The 18435-nt window shown below is 45.4% G+C and overlaps 1 protein-coding gene across 11 annotated transcripts in view; it reads left to right on the forward strand.

The window, feature by feature from the left end:
• Window positions 1-18435, forward strand: part of PLEKHH1 (pleckstrin homology, MyTH4 and FERM domain containing H1) — a 50580-nt gene that overhangs the window by 2174 nt on the left and 29971 nt on the right. For all 11 annotated transcript variants that reach the window (XM_070594093.1, XM_070594089.1, XM_070594088.1 and 8 more), the window contains exons 2-3: window positions 6151-6309; window positions 18122-18184. In XM_070594093.1, the coding sequence (XP_070450194.1) occupies window positions 6184-6309; window positions 18122-18184 (189 nt within the window). In that variant the 5' untranslated portion in view covers window positions 6151-6183. The remainder of the gene's footprint in view (window positions 1-6150; window positions 6310-18121; window positions 18185-18435) is intronic.

Genomic DNA, 18435 nt, shown 5'->3' on the forward strand with positions numbered 1-18435 from the left:
TCACTGAAACTAACAACTGAGCTGAGAAAATGTGATGCCCCTTGTGCCCCTTTAAGAAGTCACTGACTAAGGAGATGTGTGTATCTCTCACTCTCCTCCCCCATGGTGCTCTCCTCTTTACTATCCCCTTCTTCTCTGAGGCTGTGTGTGTGGGTGTGGAGCTCTCTGCTTCTTATGGTTGACAGTGCTTTGTACATGCTCACATCAAGGTGCCAGGATTCCCTCACTCCTGATCCATGACTTCACAGCAGGCTGGCTGCTGAGCCACCATCCTGCCTTCTCTGGCCAGCCCACCTGAGCCGTCCCTCCCTTCTGTCAAAAACTAGTTCACAACTGAGCTCCTCTCTGAGGAAACAGTCACTTATTGCTGGCTGGAGTGTGAATTACAATAGCCTCAGGGGAGGGCAATTTTGACTGGCCAAATACAAGTGTACGTCACTTAACCCGACAAGTTCATTTCTGGGACTTTATCCTTCACATATATTCTGATGTGGATGAAATTATGTATATTCATTAAAGATTTATCGCTGCATGTTTATTTTAGCAAAGGTATCAAACAACCCAAATATCTGTCAATCAGGGACTCTTAAATGAAATCATGTCATAGCCACACGATAGAAAACAATAAAGCTGTTAAAAAGCACGGAGAGGAAATGGGGCAGATATGTATATTGCTTTAGGAAGATCTCTAGGTTATATTGGCAAGTACAGTGTGTATGGTATGCTACCACTTGTGTATGTGTATGCCACATCTATTTGAATGCCTCTGTGTGCACTGAATATCTCTGAAAGGCATAAAACCCCATAACAGTGATTGTCTCTGGGGAGAACTGTTGCTGAAGGACAGGGGTGGAAAGAAGCCTTAACTTTGCCCCATATACTCTTTTGTTCAATATTCAAAAATAAAGAGATAAAATCGTTTTAAAAAATCCCCTGACCTCCATTCCAAGGTGGATCTGGTGGTGAGCACCTCTATGGGCCACATCTCTCCCTATGCCCATGGTACTGTTGGTTTACCTTTTGCTTGTTCCCAGTAGCTGTCATTTATTGAGTGCCGACTGTGTGCCATGCTTTTGTAATATCTCCTTTAATTCTCAAAAAAATCTGACATAGTGTGGTCTATGAAATTGCTGTTTTTGAAGGCCAAAAAATGGTTAAATGTTGACAGTTTCATATGGTTCAACCTAATCTTTCTGCCTTCAATTTCAAACTGTAAGTGAGGCTCAGAGAAGGTAATAAGCAAATGATTTAAGGTTGCGGGATTAATTAGGGCCTGAACCAGTATTCAAACCCAGGCCTGTCTGGCGCCAGGACGTGGTGTCTTAGGTTGTATACTCTGCTGTTTTTCTTTACTGGTTTTGTTCTCAAGGGATGCTATTCCTGGTTGTCCCAGCCCCTTCTACTATTTAGATCCCTGAAGGCTGGAATGTGCTCACCTTTTCCTGTCTCCCCCGACATTGTGAAATGTGACGCTCAGCTCCCAAAAGAGGTAAAACGCATGTTGTTGGCTTGATCAGATGACAGTGCAAGATCAGAGGGAGCTGTGCCCTGCGTCTACTCACTGCCCACCTCCCCCTCTGCCCCCCGCAGCTGCATCACCAGAAAGAGGGCACAGAGCTCTTCCTTTCCTGCAGTTGGGCAGGTGGTCAGACTTGTCTAGCAGAGCACTTTTAGAAGATGGTGGTAGCCCATCACTAGCAGGTGGAAATCACAAAAGATGCTCACACTCAGGGAATGAACCATAGGGAGCTGACACAGGAGAGCCCGGTGGAAATTGTACCCAGAACAGAATCTGTGTTACCATCTGATGCCTCCTGCAGTGACCTCTGACCTCTTTCTTTTAGGCTCTTGTATTGATTGGCCCCTCTGGCAGGGAAGTTTCTGGATATTTAGATGGTAGAGTTTATCCTCGCAAGCCATGGGATTTTTATTCACCTTTATGTCCCCAACCTTGCACACGGGAAATCACCTAACAAAAGTTAGTTGAATTAAATTTAATCTTAGCATTTTGTCAATTTCTGGTCAAATTCCTAAACCTGCCAGAGCCAGCTCAGGTCACCTTTGTGTTTTCTCTGATACACACCCAGAGTCTGACGTCACCTAAAGACTACCTGTGCCCTGTTTTCACCACCCATCCTACCTGCAGCCCCTACCCCTGAGGCACATCTCTGCTGACCTCTGTGGCCATGTCAGTCCAGGGAGCTGGAGGACTTAGGGAGTTGCAAAGCAGGTGTTGAGGCCATGGCAACCATCTGACTCTCACCTGCCAAACTGTTTAGTGTGCTGGGCACCAGTGGGAATTAAGAGAACTGGGTTTCACAAGAATGGCCATGAGTTGATGATAATTGTAGCTAGAGGGAGGCACATGGGGATTTACTGTACTAGTCTCCCTGCTTCTTGTGTGTGTTTGAAGCTTTCCAGAATAAAAAATGAAAAAAACAGCGGAGCTGGGTTTCGTCCCCAGCTCACGTCCCTTCTCTCCTTTCCCCATCTATTTTTACCATTAATGTTACGTCTGTGTTAGGCTAGCCTGGTAGTGTGAGACTCTCCCTCCACCACCGACTCATCTTCATGGAAAGAGACTCTTCTATCTGTTGGGAGATCAGGATTCTTGGCCCAGCTCTTTACTACTTAGTTCTGTGTCTCTAAGCAAGTCACAGATGTGATGAGGTTCCTCATCTGTTCATGGTGAATAATATCACTTGTTCTACATCTCAGGGATATCGAGAGGATAGGGAGAGAAGTCACACCTGTCGCAATGCTTTGAAAAGATAAGAACCATTAGTAAATTCATTTCTGCTCATCCTTGTGCATCTTTATGGGAGGTACAATCGCAAGGTGACTTTGCAGGTGGGGTTCAACTTACTCGTATCTTCCCTTAACGTCCTGTGTTTTATCGCTGCTGCTCTCACCACCTGCTTCAGTCGGAAGAGCCTCTGGGGCTTGTGCTTGGCAGCAGACACCTTGCTCCAGATCCGTTTCCAAACCTCTTAGCTCTCCTCGCATGCCCAGACAAGCCTAAGATGAGTGCCAGCCCCCTTGCCAGCATCCTCAAGGCAGGGAGAGGATTAAGCAGAGTGCTTGATGGGTTCAAAACCGTGATGTCATGCAGATGTTTGATTGGGGAAAGCACTCGCTACGTCTAGGTATAATCTCACATATCAGGGCTCAGCAGAGGCCGATGACGTATTTCTAAAGTCCCCGGAGATCTTGATAATTTGAGTTTCCACTCTCCCCATGGAATCTGAGCAGCAGCTTTGACAATCAATGAGAGGGAATTAAAGTTCACCAATCTCTTTTAATACCGCAAAAGGATTAAGTTTCCCTTGCCCCTTGGTTTTACCTGGGTGCTTGTACTGCTAATTCTTAGCCCTGGGCTAAGTTGCAAGACTCTCAGCTCCTAGTTTCAGATCTGCCACATTTTTTACTTATACAAGGAAAAGCAAAATCCCCTTAAAGGACAAAGCAAATCAAACATAAACATGAAACCTCCCAGCCTTCTCTGGAGGCCCCCACAAGGTTCTGTTTTGTCTTTTCAGCTGTGATCTTAGATCAGAAAAGGTCATGTTTTGTTTTTGTCTTTTGTCTTCCTGCCCGTTCCAGTTGGTCCCAGTCCTTTGAGGTGGGGATTGCTGGGGGCTCACAATGTTGGGATTGTTTGGGATGACAGTTCCCGGAGAGCCGGGCTGAGGTCATGTGTCCAGTGTTCTGAGTAGCCCAGAACCAAAAGACTCAGACACCAGACCCATCAGTGGTTTAATTGTTGGGCCTTTCTCTACAGGTCTACTGACGCTGGTTTTTAAACAAAGAATCGGGACACATGATAAATGCCTGTGCTTATGGAGGTCATGGTGTCAGAATATTTGAGATCTTGAAGCCCTAGAAAATCTGGGATGTAGGTTTGCCCTAGCACCAATGATCCCGAAAGATCCTACAAAATATTTCTTTCATTCTTAACAATCCACCTCACTCTGAAATCAGAGTTCTTTCCAGTTTTTGGATGGGTAAAGAGCACAGTGGATAACAAGAAGGACTTTGGAACAAGAATCCCAGCTCCACTACTTACTAGCTGTAGAACTCTATATAAGTTGGTTAGCCTCTCAGTTCCTCCGTGTTTTCGCGTGAGAGTGTAGACACTAGTGCCTACATGGGTTGTCTTGAGGATTAAAGAGGCCACATGTACCTGTCCTACAATAAGGACTCAATAAACGATAGCTATTTGTGGTCTATAATGGGAGAAAGATACTTGTAAAAGTCAGATGTGAGATAGGAAGCAATATTGTGGTTAACCCGTCAAGGACAGCCTCATTGGTGCATCAGGGTAGTATTTGGCAGTACAGGAGGTGGCTGGGTTTTCTGAGGCCATGTGGCTCCTGAAGAGGGGAAAAGGGATTTAAAAAAACATTTTTATTATGGAAAATCTCAGGCATATATTTAACTAGAGAGAGACCAGTATAAAGAACCCCATATACCCATCACCCAGCTTCAAAAATTATCAACATTTTGATAAATCTTATTTCATATATCTCCACCCACTCCTCACTCCCTACCGTAAAGTGTTAAAGTAAGACTCAGAGATTATATCATTTCACCTGTAAGTCATATGTATTTCTAAATGATGACATTAAAAAATATATCAACCTAAAAGATTTAACAGTCATCCCTTAAAATCATCTAACACTAGGATGACCATATGTTAGGGTCTGGGACAGACCAAAGTGATGCTTGTTGCCAAGCATATTTATTAACAGTGCCCTAGAAGGAGGATTTAAACAAATCTGATGCTGGATGTATCTTCCAGCCCTTTTCTCCTCTGTGCTCACTCTGTGCCTCTGTCTCCTCTCATGCACACTCATACATCCTTCTTCATTTTCTCATCCCCAACCCAGTTTTTCTTAAATATATCCAGGAGACATCTGGCTAAATTCCCCTGGCTGGGGATATTATAGATGTCTACTTGATTTGTTCTGAATTTGTGTAAAGTGTTTTCCAAAGACTTGTGGCTTTTCCCGGAGACTATAGCAATATATCTACCAGTTTTCTGGTTTGCATTTTATAATTTAAAGGAAAGAGTGAGAATCTGCTCCAAAGCAGGATGGTTTGATGACAACAATTGACAAAATCCCAACTAAAAAGAAAATTGTCAAGGAAATTCAAACCATTACATTTTCTTTCCATTTTTTCCCATCTAAAATTATCTAGTTGTAATAGAATCTGAACTAAACTGGGAACCAGGGTTCTGCCTCCAGTTAGCTCTGTGATCCCAGATGAATCTGTTCCCCACTTTAAGCCTTCTTGAAACACCATCCCCCCCCCCCCCCCCCCCCGCAGCATAATCTGCCCCCTTTGCCTGCTCCCATTTATCTGCATATTGATTAGCAACTGCAGAGGAAGATGGGCACGGATGTTAGCTCAGGGCCAGTCTTCCTCGGCAAAAAGAGGAGGATTGGCAGTAGTTAGCTCAGGGCTAATCTTCCTCAAAAAAAACCCCCCTAAAACTCCTATATTTATAAGGGCCAGCCCTGTGGCTGAGTGGTTAAGTTCACATGCTCCACTTCGGCGGCCCAGGGTTCAGATCCTGGGCACGGACATGGCACCGCTCATTAAGCCATGTTGAGGTGGCATCCCACATGCCACAACTAGAAGGACCCACAACTAAAAATATACAACTATGTACTGGTGGGATTTGGGGAGGGAAAAAAAAAAAGCAATTGTGACTACCTTGTAATTTTGCAATTAGACTTTCTTGAAAAACTCAAAGACAAGGGGACCTCTCTTAATTACCTTTGCATCTCCAGTGTCTGGAACAGTGTCTGGCATGTAAATATTTGTTGAATGGATAAATGCTTGTTAAATAGATAATTGAATGAAAAACAGATGAGCCCTACTTTTCCGTTCTGTAAAAATGAGACTAGGTTCTCCTTACGGTTTCTCAGGTTCTGTGATTTCCTGAGGTTGCTCGGCTAACTTAGAGTGGAGCGGGACACAGTGAGCCGAGAAAGGTGGCAATGGGACAGGCGGAGAGCAATGACTAACTTACCTCCCCAGCCCTGTTTTCTGTCCTCCATTGATCTCCTCCTCCTCCTCTCCCCACACAACTCTTCCCACACCCTTATTTATCTTTTCTTCTCTCACTGTGCTGGTTCTCAGGGCTCCCTAGAATATCCAGAAGTTGATTCCATCATGGCAGAACTCAAGGTGGAGAGCCGGACCAGCGTGGACTGGCAGAAGCGCTGCCTGGCCCTGGAAACCCAGCTCTTCCGGTTCCGCCTACAGGCCAGCAAGATAAGGGAGCTGCTGGCTGACAAGGTGGGTCTTGGAGAGCAGGTAGGCCCGACTCACCACAGAGGTCTGTGTGAGAGAGGGAGAGTTGGGGAAGGTGAGCTTTCTTTTTTTGTTGTTTTATTTCATTTATTTCTTTTTAGTTGAAATATATTTGATATAACATTGTGTAATTTAAGGTGTACAACATGTTAATTTGATACATTTATATATTGTAATAGGGTTGCCATTGTAGTGGTAATTAGCACCTCTATCACATAATTAGCATTTCTTTTTAGTGGTTGGGATAATTAAATTCTAGTCTCTTAGCAAGTTTGATGATTATAATAGAGTGCTGTTGTCTGTATTCACTATACTGGGCATTAGATCCTTATTTGCTACTCCTTACGGAAGGGTGAACTTTTAATAAGATGCTTTCTACACATGCAAACTGAAACCCACGGTGGTTTTTTTTTTTTAAAAGACGGAAATCAAAGCAGTTGACTAAGCTGTCAGCTTGCATCCTTCCCTGCTCTGCCTCTTCGTATGGCACACCAAAGAAGTGACACAGGTCTTCTTAGTTCTCCATCAACTCTTGAGTCACGTGTAGTGCAGTGAAGGTTCTATTACTCCGTTAACATTTCTTCTCCAGTGTGGGGCAGGAGGATGATATAGGAGAGAAGAATGGAAATCCTCACCCTCCTATGCATCCTCACCCTCCTGTGCATCCTCTATTAAGGAGCTATGGAAGGCAGCCTGGTTTCCTGGTGACGAGGTCACAGGCTTTAGAGCCAGACACGTCTGGCTCTGCCACTTACTAGCTATGTGACCCTAGGCAACTACCTTCACCTTTAAGGCAGGGACACAAATGTCTACCTTTCAGAGTTATTTTGAGAATTATATCATATCTCATATATAAATGTTCTAGCACAGAATAGATCTTAAATGGGAATAATTATTATCTTTACAGGCTTGGGTAGGCTGGTCTGGCAAACTGACCATGAGTCATAATGTTTCTACGGGAAGCTACATTCTAAATGGCTGACTTTCAGAGGCATTTTGGAGCATAACCCATCTAGATAGTAGAGACCTTCACTAAGAAAATATATGTATCTTACCTGAATCAACTATTCTCTCCATAGTTTTGTTTATTGTATCCATTGCCTAGCAAACCCTTCTTTCATAGTACAAAAGTAAAATTCAGTCCATCCTTCTTCAAGTAATGTCAGAGTCTTGATTAGTAAAGCCTGAATAAATGACCTATTTTATTGATAGCCTCAAACCTGGAGTCCAGGAAGACAAATTATTGGTATCACCTCTACATTTCCACTGCTGAGGGGAGTGGCCCTGGCCTAGCCTGGACTAGAATCGTGAACGGTGGGTCTGTTGGCATTGCTGTCTCTTAGTTCAGGCTTTGCAGAACAGAGACCAGCAGGGTTCCTATGGATATGGTTCAGGTTCTACTAGTAGAAAGGGTAGAATCCAGCCACCTCAGGGAAAGGGAAGTGGGCCTTACGCAGTGGTTCTCAAAGGTGGTCCTCGGACCACCTATGCCAGAAACCTGGAGTGCTTGTTCAGCATGCACATTCCTGGGCCCCACCCCAGTCCTTCTGATCCAAGTCTCCTGCTGCTGATAATCTGCATGTTTAACAAGCTCCCAGAAATTGGTTTCGTACACTATAAAGTTTGAGAACCTTGCTTTAGGATATGGGATTGGGGGAGGCATGCAAGGAAGGAAAGGATAAGCAGGGATCTAGACCAGATGGTCTAAAACACATCTCAGAGGGAAGAGACTCCTGTTTCTAACAATACAGACAACAAAATAACCTTAAAAAAGACCATTATGAAACACCTAGAAATACTGGATTAATTGTTTAAAATATGCTTCTCAGTGCAGATCTGTGCACTGAAAAAAGTAAAAGGAATCATTAGTGAGGAAAATCCCGAGTGATACTCAGTTCTGGCATCTGAGTGGGATGGGGTGTGTGTCTGGCCTCCCTTTAGTAATGAAAGTTTTGAGTTTTGAGTTTTAACATCTGTGGGAACAGAGATGAGGTCTGGCCAGTTGGAAGTGGGAGTTGAAACTGAAACTTCCACATAAAGTCAGGACTATCAAAGGACTTTACCCTAAGTAAAAAGGTATACAAGGAAAAGAAAATCATCCACCAGCACAGGGAGATGGCAGAACAGCTTCTCATACTTGGCAAGGCTCTGGGCAGAAAAAACAAAAATAAAGAAAAAGGAAAGTGTTCCCTGAGAACCTGAGGATGCCATTGGTTTAACCTTAGAATTTGTACTATCTCTGTGGATTAGGAACCCTAAGTTCTGGACCAGTGATACACCTGGGAGACCTTGTAGGAACAGACACAGAGCCTCCCTGGTTGAGAAACAAGACCTCAACTGAGATCACACAGGATCTCCATGGAAACAAAAGCCTTAGTGAAGGTGAATATATGATCCACAATGACTCAATACTTGAGAGAATAATCTACAGTGAGTGAGAGTCCACATACACAACAAACAACTGGACCAGACACCCCTCAAGAACTTCTAATAATAGAATAGTTGGCAAGACACTATAAAATAAGTGAATTAAAAACTATTGCAGATGTAACGAAGTAATTGAAAACATGAGACAAGAACAAAACACTATCCAAAAAGATCAGGTGAACTTGAAAAAGAAACAAATAGAACTGCTAGAAGTGAAAAAAGTTTTTGTTGAAATTAAATGTTCAGTGGATAGGTTAAACATCAGACTAGGCACCATTGAAGACAGACTTAACGAATGGAAAGATGGACTTGAGGAAATCATCCAGAAGGCAGCACAAGGACACAGAGACTGAGATGTGGATGCTAGAATGACAAGATCCTATATAAGATTCCAGAAGTGGAGAAGAGAATGAAGGAGAGGCATTACTTAAAGAGATAATGGCTTAAAAGTTTCCAAGCTTGATGAAAGACATGAAGCCTCAGATTCAGGAAGCAGAATGAGTCTAAGCACCATAAAGTTTTTTTAAATCTATGCCTACTGTCTTAGCTAGATCATAGTTTGGCTGCTGTAAGAAAGAACCCCAAATAACAACGGCTTAAACCAGACAGATGCTTATGTCCTTCTCATGTCACATTCCAGGCATAATCAGTCTACCTCTAGGGTGATGTCTGCTACGTGTTTGAAAATGGTTTGCCCTCATGTCCACATTCCAACCTGTTCCCTTTAAGCACGTGACCTGGAGGTTACATTCATTCCTTCTGCTCACATCCCATTGGCCAAAACTTATTCACGTGGTTGTACCTAGCCGCAGGGAAGGTTGGAAAGTGTTGTCATTATTCTGGATAAACATGTGCTCTGCTAAAAGTTGGAGGTTCTATTTATGTGAGAGAGAAGGGGAGAACAGATACTGGGGAACAATGAACAGTCTTTAAGTTTAGAATTTAAGTCTAGAATAATAGTAATAACAAATAGAGTATATAACTTTCAAATCAGTAGAGCAGGGAAGTGGAATAAAGTCTATTAGTTCCATGCAGGGAAGAGAAAAAAACGAGTATGGAAAAAAAGGAGTAATCAGCAAGCACAAAATGCAGTGGTAGAAATAAATCCAAATATATTGGTCACAAGGAGACATATACCAGAATGTATATTGCAGCATCGATGTATGAAAAAACAGAGCTATTCTAAAGGTCTATTCACAGGGGATGGATAAACCTATTGAGTGTATTTGTACAACGTAATACAACATTGCAAGTAAAAATAAATCGAGTAGAGCTACGTATATAAGATCAGTAAATCTCAAAAACCAACACTGAACAAAAAAAGTCCAGAAGGATATATTTAGAACAATGGAGTTTATAAAGTTTTAAAAACTGCAAAACAATACTGTCTGTTGTTTAGGGGGTGTATGCAAATGAGTTAAAAAGTTAAATACAACCAAGTGCAGGGTCAATACCAGAAGGAGAGGAGTAACATTGGGGAGAAGTATGCAGGAGGCCCCAGCTATCTGTAGTGGTCCGTTTCTCAGAAACATCAGGGAACCAGCCGGTGGCGTAGTGGTTAAGTTCGTGGGCTCTGCTGGCCCTGGGTTTGTAGGTTTGGATCCCAGGCGTGAACGTACACACTGTTCATCAAGCCATGCCGTGGCGGCATCCCATATACAAAGTAGAGGAAAACTGGCACAGATGTTAGCTCAGGGACCATCTTCCTAAAGCAAAAAGAGGAAGATTGGCAACAGACATTAGCTCAGGGCCAATCTTCCTCACAAACAGAAACAAAAACATCAGAAGCAGCTTTGAGAAAAATTGGGATGTGACAAAGCTGAATAGTGTATACATGTCTTAAAAAAATTATTCTCTACGTGTTTCTTTTGGCCTGAAATATTTCATAATAAAAGATGTTTTAAAGTGCTGCTCTCCCTATTCCCTAGGGGCCTTAAACACACAATAAAAACACACCTTCTTCCTCCACAGCCCCTCTGTTCTGGGTAGATTGAACTTTCATATCGGCTCCTCTTCTCTTCCAGGTCATCTTTGACCAGGATGCCCTCTCATAAAAATGTTGGGGGCTCAGCCTGTTACTTGGGTAAAGAAGGGGGAAGCAGACTCAGGGCAGAAGAGATTTGGGGTGCAGGAGGGGAGAAGGAGAGAGAAATCTTGACTGGGGTTCATGGGCTGGGAGACTTGAGTAAGGAAGAGGGCTGGGATGTTAGCCCAACAGCGAACCTCTTGGGAGGAAAGCCTAAGGCTGTGAACACCATGTTGCTCAGTGTTGGGGCCCTGCCTGTCACCTGCAGTCATTCCCAAAGCAATAGGACGGGTTCAACAGTTCACTAGAAAGTTTCCCCAATACGTCAAGGTAAGTTTCAGATCACAGGAAGAGATGACAGGTTTCTCAGGACAGCTCCTGCTGGGGCTCAGCCCTGGTCCCAGCTCTGCCGCTCCCTGCAGAACTTCCACGTCAGTCATTGTCGGTACCACCTGCACCCTGGTGAGCCAGGGCAGCTGGGGCCCTCTGGCCAGCTGTCTCACTCCCCTGCCCCTCCACTCTCTGCCCAGCTGCCCGCCCATCTGTGGAGATTACGTTGCTGCATGGCTGCTGGCCGCCCCCTCACTGCCAGCGCTGCCTGGGATCAGACGCCACCTATTGGCTGCTAAGGCTTGGAAGCGTGCCCTTCCTCCCTCCCCACCACACAGCCTACTGGCACCTGCCTCTCTCCTGCAGCATTGCCATTCTAGACAGGGAATGATCTGTGCTAAAAAGAAAAATGTTTTTTAAAGAAAAAAGGCTACCCGATAATCCCTCACCAGAGGGTGAGAGAGGAGCTGGAGTGTGAGGAGAAGAGAGTTCTAGACCTTCCTGCTGTTACACCTCTCAAGGACTGGTGTGCCCTGGTCACTGTTGTCATGGACACCCACATTGCCAGGGCCGCGCCATTCTGGAGCCAGATGGCTTTGTGGGTTCACTTCCCATCCAGTGCAGGAGTCGAGGGAGTGGCTGATGTCTCGGAGTTCACATCCCACTCTGCTCCCCAGCCGTCTTCTTGGTGTGCTGCGGAAGTCACAAAGGCTAGTCAGGTCAGTTTAAAACTTGATACTGTTCTAAGAGGCTGTAGAGATGGATATTAAAAGCCCCTTGGACTTTTTTCATTCTTGCTAAACTTATGCCTCAGTTTTCTCATCAGAAAAGTGGAAATATAATATCCACAGAAGAACTTTGTAGGAATTATCATGATTAGTATTAGTATTAGATTAGAATTAATGCAAGTTTAAAATTTTTTATTTGCTTACTCCCTATCTGCTTCCAAGATGGATTTGATGGATTTATTAAAAAGAAGAAATAATGTAATAAAACATCCCTCCTTTTTTAGCTTGCATGTTTTTAACTGAAGTGGCTTTTCCCAAATCCTGTTCCAATGGGACTGTATACGCTTCGTCTTTTCTAAAGTCCCTTACTGGTTTCTCCAACCAAGGTTTTGAAATGCAGTATCTCAGTTTTGTATTTACCAAAAATTTGTAGTTCAGGACTTCTTTTTGAATGTATAAATGGCTCAGTTCCATCTCCTTCAACAAAAGAACAATGAATATTGCTCTTCCCCCCTCAGACCGTGGATTATACAGAGGTGGCGATTTACTTCGGGCACCAGCTTCGCAACGTCTGGGTAGAACACAAGGCCCAGAAAACCATATCCTTAAATACCCCAGGACTTGTGAAAAGGCCAGGTGCCATAAAAGGAGAATACTAGGGCTGTCAGGACTGGTCACAAATACGTTGAAGTCTGTGCAAAGTCATCGCAGCATCGGCCTTAGCAGATTTCATTTCTGACAAACCCGATTTGCTTTGGGAGCAAATACTTTCTAGAACTTTTATTCACTGTGTGTGAGCGTGCGCACGTGCGTGTGAGTGTGTGTGTGGGGGGGGGGAGAGAGATTTTTTATTCTCCTAACCCCCCATTTTTTATAAGGCCCACTAGAGTATTTCTCAGGAACCAGAGTATTGACAGAGCTCTGTACTCCTGTAAAGCCGTCTGAGAAGCCTGTGCTGCTGGAGGCTGGGCCCCGGGATGTGTCTCCAAAGGAGTCAGTCAGCTTGTGGTCAGTCTTGTGTTTTCAGAGTGTATCTGTGGAACACCTGCCCCAGGATCACCTGGAGTTTTCTTTTCAAGCACATTTCTGGGTCCTTGCCTCAGACTTGCTATACAAACCTCTGTGGGCAAGACCCAGGAGTGTGCCTGCAGCAAACTCCATGTGGGTCCTTGTACCCCTGAAAGCCTGGGATGTACCGCCAAGAACTCCCGCCACGGCCTTGCCCCTGGGCCCCATTCGGCTGTCCTTCTAGTGGATGCCCCGAACCCCATGTGCTCCCGAGGAGGCTCTGGGCTGGCTGGGAGCAGGGGAACCCACAGATGAGACTTGGAGCCCTTTCTCTGCTGCGTCTTCTGCAGTCAGACACCGGGGCAGCCCCACAGTCATGTAGTTTATATATTTAGGAATAAGCATGTGACTTCGATTGCAGAAAAGATCTGCCACTAAAAATAATAAAGTTGAAAACCACTGTCTTTGATGACAACAGAGTTAGAAGCATTTAATAGCTAAAACTGGGGGTTGCAGACTCAAATGCTTGCAAGTGACTTAAATAAGTGAGACAGGTGGGTCCTGGGGAGACCTTGAGGGAGTGTGCTACAGCAAGAGGAGGAAGCCAGTTATTGCCGTAAGAAAATGTAACCTTAGTGTGTCCAGATCTGAGTTTTCAAGAGAAGCTGGAAGTCAGGGATTACATGTAGAATCTGGGTTTTATGTGACACATGAGATTTGGATCTGTGAGGCCCAGTGGCTAACAGTACAATTGACTCTGGAGCCACTGCTCCTGAGTTTGAATCCTGGCTCTGCCTCTTGACTGTGTGACCTCAGGCAAGTTGCTAACCACTCTGCGTCAGTTCCCTTCTCTGTACAACAGGGATAATAATGGTCCCCGCCTTCTAGGATTGGAATGAAGATTAGTTGAGTTAATACATATAAAGTGCGTAAAGCAGTGCCAGACACGTAGCAAGTGGCCTTGTTTTGTTATATCTGTGTCTGCCAAATCTCACGACACTGTAGGTCTTACAAGACACTGTAGGTCTTACAAGACACTGTAGGGTAGTAGTCGGCAACTTCTGGCTTAAAGCGATTCTTTCTGTAGATGGATCATAAGTAGGCTGACCATATAATTTATCATCTAAATCGGAGCACGTTAGAGAAAGAAAGGGAGGCTCTATTAATAATTATTCTGGGATGACAGGTGAGCACCAGACTGTCCCAGGCCAACTGGTCTCCCTGGTCCCAAGTGCCGTCTTTGTAGACAAAAAGCCAACAAGTAGCTATGTCTGTAAACTGCTCAGTAAGTGCCAAGGTGTGCACATGAGCTTTACATGACGCATCTCATGTAATCTTCACAACAACCCTCGGAGATGGAGACTCATACTCTTTCACTGGTAAGGAAACTGAGGCAGAGAGAGGATAAAGAACTTATCTAAAGCCACACCCAGGAGCTAGAGCCTTAGCTCTCACCTGTACTGTTCTCTCCAGTGGGTGCAAAGCCGTGGTAAGAATATTGAACCCCCTTTTCAAAGCGATAGCTGAGACTCAGCATGGTGAGGCTCTTGGCTCAGGCCACTGCTCGGCACACCAGGACTGTGCTGAGAGCACGGGAGAGCGCCCACTGCTCCTGCCCCAGGGGGCTGATATTTCACAGTATCACTGAGTGTAACAAGGAGCTGTGGACATGGGGATTAGATACCAGGCTGGTGCCAAGTGCATTTCATCAGGTTGTTGCGCCAGTTCTAGCCAGCTTAGAGTCTCATGTGTGAGTCGCAGCTGGTGTAAGTGGATCCCGCCTAAAAGTCAGCCGCCTAAACCTGACACCTCCTCTGCTGGCGCGTCACTCCAGGCCCACAGGCCAAAAGGACAGCTGAGGACACGGTCCTAGGGAACCCTCTGAGAGGAGAAACAGGACCCAAATAAAGGGTGGCCCGCCCATAGTGTAAGCATTTCAGAGCTCCAGATGTGGCCCTTTATGCAAGTGTAAAGAGCAGTCTGCCATCATGAAAAGTTGATGCTGGGATTAACAGAGGAGTTTGAAAACTCTAAAAATGACATTCTGGCATAGACACACCTGGGAGTATTCCAATGGCAATGGAGAAAATATATTTTCGTAAAAACGGAGGGAAACATGATGTTAAAAATATTCTTTTCAAACAAGGACGGCAGGATGTCGGTAATTGTTGGAGCACAGTGATGGATACACGGATGGTCATTATACTCTTCTCTTTTAAAAAAGTTCCAACTGTTCCACATGTTTTCAATGTTTGGACATTAGTTTTAGAGAAAAAAGAATACTCCAGCATAAAGGTGAATACAGAATGGTTTGAGTCTTTTGTGCCCTTGCTGGGAAGATAGGAACCGCTGGAGGGTGGGAAGCAATGAGGACTATGTGGCGGCCGGCCCAAGGCTGGGAGGAGGCCTTCCTTTCCATCTGCTTCCATGATAGCTTACCTTAAAGGGATGTCTTGTGTTAAAATCTTGAGGGGAAAAGTGCTCACCATGTTGTCAATAGTGGAGTGATTTCTGGCTCTGGCCAGTATCATTGACCACTGTTCACCCAAATGGAAATACCCAGCTGGGAGGTAGGACTCAAATACACTCTGTACTTCACCCTACATTGGTTTCTCCATCTGTAAAATGGGAAGTTTTCTATCAGATGAAGTTAGAAAATATTAGACAGTCGTTGCAGAAGTCACAAATGTGAACGATCATTTCTTATGGAAATCCTCTGTCTTCTGAGCTCCAGAGCAGGTGTGAGATCTAAACGGTCCAGCTGAAAGTTAATCTAAGAAACTTGTCAGGGATCCAAAGCCTTCCCTTTCAATATTTCATTGTAGTCTTAAAAAATTAAATGCTCCTGGGGGCTGGCCCCGTGGCCGAGTGATTAAGTTCGCGCACTCCGTATCAGGCGGCCCAGTGTTTCGTTAGTTCGAATCCTGGGCGCAGACATGGCACTGCTCATCAGACCATGCTGAGGCAGCGTCCCACATGCCACAACTAGAAGAACCCACAAGGAAGAATACACAACTATGTACCGGGGGGCTTTGGGGAGAAAAAGGAAAAAATAAAATCTTTAAAAAAAATAAAATAAAATAAAAAAATTAAATGCTCCTGGTAATTGTATTAGTTAGAGTCGTTTCTGATTTGGGCTAGCTTATGCAAACAGGGAATTTATTGGGAGGATCCTGGAACAGCTCATGGAACTGAAGGAACTTCCTAGCAATCATGACTTGGTGAAGTTTGTGAACGTTCGGGGCAGCCCCTTGGCTCTTGTCTCTGGTCTCTCAGTCCCAGATTTCAGATTCCTGGTGAGAGAGAACCTGATTGATCCAGTCAGGTCTGGTGCTGAAGGGGGAGTTTTATATAGTACTCACCTGGTCACTGGGAGGCACTGGTATGTGTCAACCAACCCTCCCCTGCCCCACCATCATGTGGAATTCTCTTTGCACTGGGAAGCCACCCTTATAACCATAATATTGGTTTTTGCTATGCTGTTATCTCCCCTGTAGCTGCAGAGCAACTGTTTGAAGGTCAAGGGACTCCTGTAAGACAGGCCCAAGGGCTGTTTGATTTCAGAAAGGCCATCTAGCTCTAATTGATGCCTGAGTCTGGCCAGAAGCGACCCACTCTCTGGGGCTTGATTCAAGTGGTTCTATCATAATTGCTAAACTCAGGAGAATAAGGAAAGAAGAGATACAGTTATCCTTGTCCCGAGCACATGAATGCCTGGCAGAAGTGTTCCTGTCCATTGGAAGCCCAAGGGGTATTTTTGTCCCATGGTTGTAAATCTTGAGTTTTATTTGGGATCCTCAGCTCCTTTCAGAGAGAATGTGTATGAAAGCATCTGTGTCTCTCCTCTCCCAAGAAGGAGGAAAAAAATGGATGCAGGAGGGCTGCCCTGAGAAAAGAGGGGTCCCAGGTTCTCAAACATGAGCTACTTCCGGGTAACTCTCCTTTCACTGTCCAGCACCAGACTGGGGGGCTTCTTCTCTTCCATACTTTAATCAAGGAAGGAAAGCAGAATTTTGGCTGAGGTGAGAGATTGGAAAAGAGAGAAGGAATTAATTGCTCAGTTTACTGGTAAATATCAAGCCAGCATCCAGGCCAACGGGAGAAGGTTGAGTAGCTGGAGAAAAGGCCAAATCTACAGAGGTGAGGTGGGCGCAGGCTGGACTGGAGCTTGAAAGTGGAGGCTGTTCAGCCTCGCAGAGGACACGCCTGGAAGATTATGCCTGTACTGTATATTTAATGCATACCTCTTGCCCGGGGGCAAGGCAGGGCAGGAAAGGAAGAAGTTGACTTGACTAGGCCATGGCACATGGCGTTTGACAGGAAAGTTGGATGTATGACTCTGCTCTGCTTCCTCGGAACCTTGTGTGATGATGTGTGGTTAGGGCAGTAGACGGCCGAGCCCTGACCAGGGGAAGTGTAGGAGCTGAAATCCAGCCCACACTCCACTCGCCAAGCTGCGAGCTCGCGAAGCTGCAGAGATGCCGTGTGGGTTGTGGGCTCGTGAGCAGCTCCTTAGGCTTCAGCTTAGATCTGGTCCCTGATGAGCCTCCATATGTAAGAACATTGGTCCCTGTGATTGGGCCACTTGGCGTAAGATTCCGGAATTGCCAGGTTCCTCAGACCTGAATGACACGCTCTACTGGTAGCAAGATAGGATTTTAAAAAAATTGTCTTGAGCCTCTCTATTTCTTTAAGAGTAAAGAAATCAAATTATGTGATACCTGTGAATGCCATTTACGGTCAGAGGCATCCTTGACAGGGAGTGAGGAAGTGCTTGTCCCCAGCCAGTGAGTTATTCCGAGGTGGGAAGAAACGTTCTCTTACTGATGACATGATGGGGGCCCATGTGGGAGCATGTTCCATGCCAGGCACATGGCGAGCGGTAGCAGTGCACTGCCTGCTGCCCAGTTCTGAGAGGAAAGAGGCCTCAGGGAGAGGAGACTGCAGGCGGGACTGTGGGCAGGGTGCCTCAGGAAGAAGGCCGTGGCACTGCTGCCCCTCCCTGAGTATCCTGCACAGGGAGAAACGCCTCCTTAGGCTTTTACTTGCTCAGCAGCGAGGACAGCAGCCCTGGCTCTTCACCTGCCTCTTAAATTCTGGATAAGTTGAACCGAGGTTTGCCATGAAAATCTTTGCTCTGACTCCTTGAGCCACTTGAGATGGGCAGTTCAAGCCTGGCCTGGGTGCAGTGTCTGCACCATTTGCCCACGTTGCCTTGATGGCATGTCCATGGTAGGGATGCCACACCTACATCTCCCCTTCTTCTCTGGTTGAGCAGATGCAGGAGCTGGAGCAGAGGCTGCTGGAGGCAGAGCAGAGAGCAGAGAAGGCAGAGACCCAGGTAACCAGGGAAGGGGATTGGCAGGAGTGCGTACGGGAATGACAGATGGCCTTTCCTGACACTTCCCATGGACACACTCATGCTGATAAGCTCTTTACGGGGATAAGGGGAACCAGCAGTCACCTGTTAGACCTTCTGAACAAATTAAGGTGTGTGGAGCTTTCTGTGAGCATGAAACAGTCTTTGGGTAAGGGTCAGTGCAGTGAGCAGGTAAGTGGATTCGTCCAAATAGGCTAGGTTCTGCTGAGGTG

This window comes from Equus przewalskii, chromosome 25 (assembly GCF_037783145.1).
Source record: "Equus przewalskii isolate Varuska chromosome 25, EquPr2, whole genome shotgun sequence".
NCBI lineage: Eukaryota > Metazoa > Chordata > Mammalia > Perissodactyla > Equidae > Equus > Equus przewalskii.